At 36.5% G+C, this 9550-nt stretch overlaps 2 protein-coding genes across 2 annotated transcripts; one reads left to right on the forward strand and one right to left on the reverse strand.

Moving 5' to 3' along the window:
• Nucleotides 1-2122: 2122 nt before the first annotated feature.
• LOC110182781 (COMM domain-containing protein 4) lies at nucleotides 2123-5013 on the reverse strand. Its single transcript, XM_020950906.2, has 4 exons — nucleotides 4850-5013; nucleotides 2832-2972; nucleotides 2543-2774; nucleotides 2123-2467 (listed from the first exon to the last, which is right to left on the reverse strand). The coding sequence occupies exons 1-4, from the start codon at nucleotides 4850-4852 to the stop codon at nucleotides 2247-2249; spliced, it is 597 nt and encodes a 198-aa protein (XP_020806565.2). The 5' UTR covers nucleotides 4853-5013; the 3' UTR covers nucleotides 2123-2246.
• On the forward strand, nucleotides 3719-4844 carry Lk (Leucokinin). Its single transcript, XM_020950908.2, has one exon. The coding sequence runs from the start codon at nucleotides 4201-4203 to the stop codon at nucleotides 4699-4701; it is 501 nt and encodes a 166-aa protein (XP_020806567.1). The 5' UTR covers nucleotides 3719-4200; the 3' UTR covers nucleotides 4702-4844.
• Nucleotides 5014-9550: the final 4537 nt, after the last annotated feature.

A 9550-nucleotide genomic window follows, 5' to 3' on the forward strand; every position in this document is an offset into this window, starting at 1 on the left:
CGCCAACTAAATGCTGAGTAAATAGTTGCCGGGGTAATTGGAACAGAGCTACGTGGAGCACTTATTTACCTTCTCCGATATGATATTTGCACGGATGGTAGTGGGGAATACAGAAATCAATGCAGCGCAGTTCATTGAGACCTTGAGGAGAAATTTAATTAAAGAAAGCAGGTGACAATGCCAAAAGGGGCGTTGCTGTGAATTTCTCTCTCGAGCGAGTGTCATAAATCAAAGTTCCGAAAGCCCGAGGAGCAGGGGGAAAAGTGTAGGAGCCAAGCAACTGCTGCAAGTGTCAGCAACATGTGGCCAAGAGCAGGAAAAAAATCCAGAAAAATAAAATTAAAAAATAAAGAAAATTACAAGAGAAAGAGAGAAAGAACCAGAGAAAGCGCAGCTATCAAAAAATGTCGCGGACTTTTCTTCGTCTTTTTTCACTTTTGACATGGTCAAGTTTAATTGAAAAAAATATAAAAATAAAAAAAAACAACAGAATTTGCTATAAAAATAAGGCGACTTTTAACCTCCGCAGCTGCTGCAGCCGGCCAAAGCTCATAATTAGAAAATCCACCGAAAGAGCAACAGAGCAAGAGAGTGAAATTAATTTATTCCTACTTTTTTTGTATACTTTTAATTGAATTTTGTTGTTGTATTTTTCTACCTCCATCCTGCAGGCATTGCAGATAATTTTAATAACCGGAAAAGGCAGCAGGGAAATGGCCAAAGGATGCGACGGTAATTGCCGTGGCCAAAAGCGGACACGATAAGCAAATGTGAAAAGCGGAAGAGGAGCAAGAGCAAGGTGTATGGACACCGGAAAAGGGTTACTTTTCTGGGGTCTTTTATTAACAAATTTCACTTTATTTACGCCGCACGTTATGCTATAATTAATAATCAGGCTGCATGGGTAGTAAAAAAAAACACTGCAAAAGGGGGACGATGAGGAAGTTGATTAAATTTGACACAGTTCATGGAGCGATATGAGTGGAGTTCTCAATGCTTTTGGGTTAAATATCGCTTGAAAAGGGTTACGTTTTGTGGTTGACTTTTGATGACATTTATGGGGTACATTTCTTTGGGGGTTGAGAGAAAAGGTGTGGCAGAGATTTGATTTTGTAATACTAAGTCAAAATATAAAGTAAAATATATAAAATAATTTTCATAATCATTAAAACAACTTAAAAGTAACAGATAAATTTCATTCAGAAAGCTTCAAAACCAATTTGTTTGCCTAGAAACGGACAGACGGACGGACAGACAGACGGACAGACAGGCGGACGGACAGGCAGACGGACAGACAGACGAACAGATGGACGGACGGACACACGGACAGACAGACGGACGGACCGAAGGACAGAGGGACAGACGAACAAAGCTAGATCGACTTAGCTGTCGATAGTAACAAAGAATATATATTTTATGGGTTTGGAAATGTCTCCTTCATTGCATTGTAAATTCTGACTAAAATTTGAATAGCCTTCAAGGATATTATATATTAGAAACATTTAAATTATTTTTTCAATGTAAAGGAAATAAATCTTGAAATCTCTGGACACTTTTATGAATATTTGGACAACTCTACCCTTTTTCTAGATTTTCACTTAATTCTATTAAATCTTAAAGCTATTTAAACATATTTAATAGATTCAAAAAATGCTAGTAATTTAAACAAATACGAGTTTTTTAGTTTATTTTCTGCTTTTGCAAGAACAGAAAATATTGGTGTTTATTTTTAAGCAACAATATGATAAATTTCTTACATTATTAGATCCCAAGGATCTATGTTAATAAAATGGCTTACACTTTTGCCTTCAAAGTTTTAAATCCTTTTTACATGTCGCCATCTATGGCTCAAATTCAAGGAATAAGCTTTAAGGATAATCAAGCTCTTTACAAGTTTTCCATTTCTAGGATTGCAACTCGCAGCTTTTCGTGTAAAAGCTTAATATCACAGCTTAAATACAAAGTTAAAACAATTTAAAATATTAAACAAAGGGCAGAAAAAATATAAAAGCCCAAAATAAGGTTTTAAAATTTTTAAGATTTAGTTTTAACGAAAATGTATAGCTTCTTAGCTATATTTGTTTCAAAAGGCTGATTAAGATGTTTGTCAAAAACTCTTAAATTGTTTTAAATCAGTGGCAGCAATTGAATTTTTTTCTAACTTTAATTTTAAAATTATTTTAAAATTAGGTAATAGAAAAAATCACTCACATACCACGTTGAATTTATTCATATATTGCACATTTCTAGGAATCTTGATTATTTTGATATTTCTCCATAACACCACGCGCGAGTTTTAACTCTGCCAGCAGAGCTTTCATTTGCGTGCGATCTATATTAAGGATATGCGTTGTGTCCCTTGGCAGGCCATCAACTAATTCTTGCGAGATTTTAAGTTCCAAGGTGGTACAATTTGGTGGCGTTTCGCCGGGCGAGCTTATATCGCGAACGCTCTGCAGTTCGTTAACTAAAATTGAAATGATAACAAATTGTAATTAATTGTTAAATGAATTTAACAAATTAAATACAAGAAATCACCCACTTTTAAAAGCTTTATCTATCAATGTCTGGCGTATGGCGGCCGTATGCTTCTGCAATACTCGACACATGGCAGCGGCATGATCCTTGGGCAATCCCAGCTGTTGGATCTCCTCACCAAAAATACTCTCTGTACAACTATACCGAGCTGCATTGATTAGCATAAAATGAATGCAGGCCACGGCGGTTTTACCCTCATTCGTGAGCGTGGATGTCAAGGCTTTAATTTTGGCTTCCTGTAAAATATAGTTGCTTTATTATTACATTTTTACAAAATGTGTACACATAATTACCTCAAATGATTGTCCACATATTCGCTGGGCCACTAGGTCGCTGAGTTGCTCCAAGTTTTCAATGGTCAGATTGGAGAGTGTGGATATAATCTCAGCCAGAACCCAGTCAGGGCAATCGCCTTCCCCGCAAAATCGAAATTTCTGTAAGAGAGCGAGAGAAGTTTTATTTGGAATAGGGAAATAATTTAATGTAGCCAAGGCACCTCTTTCACGCATTCACATTTCAAAAGCAAACAAAAACACACGCCTACACCAAAGTTAACCCATCACGTTTCTGAGTAAATTAAAGACCAGAGTGCCTTCAACAAGTGGGCTCTCGAGCCAAATGAAGACCTCTTAGGAATTGAAAAGAAGGTCAGGATGGGAGCTGAAAATACCCTGGAAAAGTGTGCCTCAAAATTAAGAAGGAAGAAGATGTGTCACATTGAAGTTTAGAACATTTTGAATTTTATATTGGGAGTAAAATATATCTACATATATATCTTACTATTTCTCTTTATATACATTTTTACGTCGAACTAGAACTCTATTCGTAAACCAAGTTCTTTAGATTTTAAGCTTATCAACATACTATTACATGACTTTATAAGTTTGCCTCAACTATTTTCTTGAACTTAACCCTTTGTCCACGCATTGCTGACCCTATTTGAAAGGCAACATAATTTGGGTCCACTGATAAGCCGCCTTGGACTTTGCTAGCAAAACTAATGACATCCTTAGGGATTGTGATGGGTTACCAAGAATGGATGCCCAAGAACTCCCACTACAGCGTCGAGGAAAAGGAAAAAAAGGCGACAACGATATTTGCATATGATTAATTTCATACGCTTGCCTGCTAATCAGCGAGCAATTTGCTCAAGTGGCGACGAGCACAAAAAGGGTGGGTGTGGGCGCTTTACATTTTCCAGGATATAAGGGAAGGCCGCGTTTGGGGAGCTTCGTCTCAGTTTCAAGTGCATGTCACGTTTATCTCTGGCCAGGATTAATAAACGCAACTTTGGCGGAAGGGAAGAGACGGCGCTAGCGAGCGAGTTAAGCGAGTGAAAATTTATGACACTTGTTGCCGTTCATTGTCTGGCGGGAAATATAAGTGGCAAGGATACGGACACGGAGACGGAGACGGAACGCTGCCACGCTTATTAATACGCACTCGTATTTATTTAGCGACGTGTGTAACGGCTTAGAAAATGCGAACGACAAACGTTTTATAATTATTTTATGGACTTCAAAGTTGTGGGTGGCGGATCGGTTGGCTATATAAGCGAAGCAACGCAACGGTAGCCATCGCAGTTGCCCGTCAGGATTAGGAGGAGTCGTCGCCACAGTCAGAGTCGGCCCGGCAGTTAGCAAATTAGAAGTGTACTCCACCATGCAAACGTGGCCCCTGTGGATCCTGTTTCTGTTCCTGGCCATCGGCGCCGATGGAGCCAGCAGCGGTTTGCCAGCATCCGGGGTCGTAGCCGGTCTTGATTCCGAGCTGGGCACCTGCGAGCTGCAGTTATCCAAGTATCGTCGCTTCATCCTGCAGGCAATCCTTAGCTTCGAGGACGTGTGCGATGCCTATAATTCGCGACCAGGCGGCGGCGGCCAGGATTCGGCAGACGAGGCTGGCTGGCTATTCCGCCACTACGCACCGCCACCCACATCGCAGCGCGGCGAAATCTGGGCCTTCTTCCGTCTGCTAATGGCCCAGTTTAGCGACGCGGACTTTGCCACGATCGTACGGGATGCGGTTATTGAGAGATGTCGCATCAAATCGCAACTGCAGCGGGACGAGAAACGCAACTCGGTGGTGCTGGGCAAGAAGCAGAGGTTCCATTCCTGGGGCGGCAAGCGGTCGCCGGAGCCCCCGCTCCTGCCCGACTACTAAGCTGCGTTTCGCCGTGCCCACCGAGGTCTTCCCGGCTTTTTCTGGGTTTCCGCCAAAAATGTATGAACAGTCAAACAATGTTGAAAGTCCTCTCTTTTAATCAGTTTCAGTGTCTAAATAAACTCGAAGATTGCAAAGCTTCACTTACCATCTTGTTGCTACTCTAATTGCCGGGGTCTAGTCTAGTCTAATTGCGTTTAATTGCTTTTGTTTTCCACAATTTGCGAACTTTTCACTTTCTTATTATTTTGAACAGTGTGGCCAACAATTAGTTCACAACTAATACCGGAAATTATTTACCGGCAGAAAATGAGGATTTTCTCGCTCGCAGCATCTGGTCACACCTTAATATGTGCGCTAAGTAATAATTGTTTCCGAAACTAATTCAAACTTCAATGAATTTTATTAAATTGAAACATTCCAGCTTTTGTTATAAAATATTTCAATACAATTTAATTAGCGCAAGAACTTATGACTTGTAGTATTTTAATTCGATTTGATTGGTCTTTGGGGCTTGCGCTTAACAGCACCAGCTTAAGATAACAGCACTGTAGCCAAGCAGTGCATGGCGCCAAAGTAATTCAGTTTTGAATAAGTTCTGTTGAATTGAGCGAGTCTTATGTTCTAAAACTACAGAAAAGGTATTTGTAAGGAAAAAACCAAAAAGGTTCAATCAAGATTGGATAAAATAAATTTATTTGATAAATATTTTACACATTAAATGATCAAAAAAATAATGTTAAAGTATTAAAATACGTTACCGTATATTACCATAAGTTATCAACTTAATAAGCTTCGGTAATTTAAAGCTTTGGTAATTTAAAGAATATATCCTATAATTATTCTAGAAAAGCTAATATTTTATGTTTTTACGAGAAGAACACACCCCTTTGTGGCCCTTAGAAGCCAGCTATCTTATATATAGTTAATCCGCTGATCTAGTCTAGGTTTTTACAGCAACATTCGAGGCTGGAATCGTAGACCCATAGACCTTGTCTATAAATACAACAAAACCAGGCGGTGAAAAGTGGGCGGGCGATGATGGGAGGGTGTGTATGTGGGTCTGTATGCATGCGGTATTAATTATCTCATCTGTCTGGTGGACACGCTGAAAACAAATGTTAACTAATCGCTGCAGCCTGGCCACAAATCTAAATTCGAAATCATTATTGACTGATAGTGGACCGGGGATCCGTGCAACGTGAGCGATTCTCGGTAGCCGGTTTGACAGCGGCGCCAAATCCAGACTTGGGTCCAGATTAGGGACTGGATTCGACCCATCTTGGGGTTTTTATTTTTACTGGGGCTGTGTGCTGTTACGATTATCAGTTTTGATTAGGTGGGCGGGTTTGGGATTAGAATCGGTTCAATAACAAAATCCGGATGGCAAAGTTCCCTCTAAAAATACTCTTGAATGTTTATTTAAAGCCATCTATTGCTGATCCGTTGACCTCCATGAAGCGGAACTAGGTCTGATCAGTCGATCGATCGATCAGTCCCTAATTAGGTGCTTCAGGTGTTACATACCTCGATTTCATGTACAATCCAAGTCGCATTGGGATTGCTAGAACAAGTATTTTAAAGCTCTTATCACCAACAAACAATTTGAATTTAAATTCTCATTTACGCCATAATAAATATTTTAATTATGGGAATTTTAGACCACCGAGAAGTCAGGATTGTTTTTTATCAGCGCCAGAAATGAACAATAAAACGAAAAAAATATAGAAAATATTTATAAATAAAATTCTAAGTAATAAAAACATAATACTCAAGGTTAAGAAAAATCGTAAAGCAGAAATTAATGAAGAAGAAATGTAGAATCAAAAAAATAGGTGCAATATTTCGGTATTGTTAAGAAGTTTATAAACAAAGCAAAGTTTACCAATCCTAAATAAATAATATAAAATCTCTTTCTTATTTTAAGAGTTATATTAATAAAAAAAATATATAATTAAAGCCAAAAATAAATTTTAATCGCAGTAAATAAATACCGCCAAACCCAAGCCGGACTTTCCCCACTTATGTGTCTCAGTTTTATATGCATTATTCATGTTAAATTAATTTATTAATTGACCTTTCCCTGGAGCTCGCACCTCTACACCTCCCCTTTGCACCATCTTCCACAAAATTGATGAAGAAACTAGGCCATCCCAGTATATAGAGCTGATAAGAGACTTGGGTCCCCGGGCTGATTAAACCTTGTCCAGAGCTTCTCGAGGAAAACCAACAAAAATCATTAATATAAAACAAAAAGGCGAGAACGAAAATTAAAATTTAGTCATTGAACTTAACATTGAGAAGGAGGAGGAGGAGGAGAAGAAACTGGGCTATTTTAGTTAGTCGCACGACTGGCTGGCAACAACAATTTAATCTCCATTCCATAGCGCCACAAAGCAAACTGGCTCCTAATCAACGCCCAGATTAGAAACGTCGCTAATGGGCAAGAAAATTTGGTAAAGAATAAAGGTAAATATATAAGAAAAAATAAATAAAAGAACAATAAAGTTTAAAACAAATTTTAAAGCAGTTTTAAAGGTTCTAAAACAATGCAAGCGATTTCATTTATAGGTTTATACTCATCAAAATTACTGTAGTAAAACTGGTCATTAAATTAAAATAATTCGACAATTTTGAGTTATAATAAAATGTGTGCATTTTGTTTTTATTTTAAATATTAATATTAAAAGCCATTATAAAGGTTCCAAAAAAATGATGTAATACTACTTTTTCAATTACGGGAAAAACGTTTTTCTCTATAACTTTATATTCCTAAAAAGTATTGTACCAAAACTACATATTGAATTAAAGTGGTTAAAAAATAAAACACTTGCTTTTTTCACTGTGTAGCCAGGTGTCTTATTTTCCTAAAAATTTGCGTTGGCGGTGAAAAAAACATTTGCAAAACAGTGAAAAGAAAAGGAAATCAACTTGATGAAGAGTTTATTTTTGGTTTATTTTATTTTATTCATTTACAACTTGATTAGTGGGTGTTAACTAATCCAGATAAGACTGGCGAAATTACTATCACCGGAAATATTAGCTGCAAGTTTTATTGTAGTTTTTGTAAATTCCATAAAAAACTGTGTCCTTCCCAGTAAAAGCCATAAATTATATCTGACGATCAGACCATTGTTTTATCTGTCTCAAATCACATGTTAAAGAACGTGTTTCCTTAAGGATTAACTTTAAAGAAATGATTTACCATTAATATTATTTACAATTATAATTTGTAAAAAAAAAGGAGGGGCAGCAGATAAACCCATTGAACTTCTCTGAACTTTATTTTTGCGCATATAAAAAAAGGCCGGTTTGGGTGGAAAATTTTCAGAGGCATTTTCCTGTTGATTATTTTGATGATGTTCGTTTTTGCATTGTTTTTGTTGTTCCTATTTTATAATCGTGTTCGCAATAAGTCTGTTGTAATTTATATTTAAACACAAATATAGGTATATTAATGATTATCAGTGCGAAATACACTATGAAATTGCAAAATAATAAGCTGATGCACTACGACTTTGTAATTACTCTAAAATAAGGATATTTTGTACACATATATTAGAAATAATTTTAAATAAGTCAAGAATCGAGATCAGGTTATTCTCCGGATATTTCAGAATATATTTCGATCTCAGTTCTTTTGTCAGGGTATTTAAACAATCGCCATTGTCCAGCTAACCTTGCATTCCTACTTATTTCTTTATTATTTTTTTATATACGTTGAGGTATTGATAAGCCAAAAGGTGACCCAGTTGAGACCTATGCGACTCGTTAATTTTAACAAGTTAACAAATATTTTTAATGATGTTTTAGCTAGGGAGTTGCATACAAAAGTTTCCAAGAAATCTGTAACTTAAATGAGAAATTAAAGTCCACAATTTAAACATATAAATAGTAGAATTATATTACAGTCTTTGTTACAACTTTTAATAATTATAAATAATAAATGTTAGTTATATAATTATTATTGTAATTAACAGCTATTCAAATTTCTTTTGTTCACCTAATGTACAAAGTATCTAATTAGCAGAATTTTACAAAGAAAAACACACATATTTCACTTCGAAGAAAAATAAATTGAAACCCAGAAGTGTTAGTAAAAATAAATATAATTGCATTGCTTCAAGTTTTGTTTGCAAACATATTTTTTCCACAAAAGTTCTACAATGAGTGCAATGACCCTACCAAGAACCTAGACAAACTACAGACTTTGAATAATATTTATTAATAAATAGTTAATAAAAAACCATACATAAATGATGAATAGCCATCCGATTTTAGTCAAGACTGAAGACTGACCTCTCCGCTAAATGGAAGGTTAATTGAATCAAAATTGTTGCCAAAAATTTAAAGTGCGCATTCGTTGGATCCGCAACAAATTTCTCTAGATACAGAAAACTCAAGAGATTCTGTCTGAGAAATCACAGGAGTCCCACTACCGACTGACTCATATGGCGGCCATGTAAATTGCAAACTAGTCTATGCGTTTCTAGTTGTATCTAGAGGCACACGAACTGCGAGATACATACAGGCCCATCTAGAGATACATTTGTATCTGGCAGTGCAATGCACGCATTTAACATTGAATGCAATGTTTGAGCATATTTTTGAGGTTGATTTTTTTTCTCTCCTCTCTCTCTCTCTCACTTTTATTTTAATGTCCCATAAACCGGAACTATTAATCAACATTAGCGGGGATGGGGAAATAATGTTCACTCGTTTTTTACAGCTATCTGAGATCGCGAAAGAAAGGCGGAATTGTTTAGTGGGGGTCGTTTTTTGCTAGGGAAATGTTTTATAATTATTTAAAAATAAAAAACAAAAATCTTAGACATCAATTTAATATTGA

Source organism: Drosophila serrata, unplaced genomic scaffold (genome assembly GCF_035046125.1).
Source record: "Drosophila serrata isolate PLE 108 unplaced genomic scaffold, ASM3504612v1 contig_71, whole genome shotgun sequence".
Taxonomy (NCBI): domain Eukaryota; kingdom Metazoa; phylum Arthropoda; class Insecta; order Diptera; family Drosophilidae; genus Drosophila; species Drosophila serrata.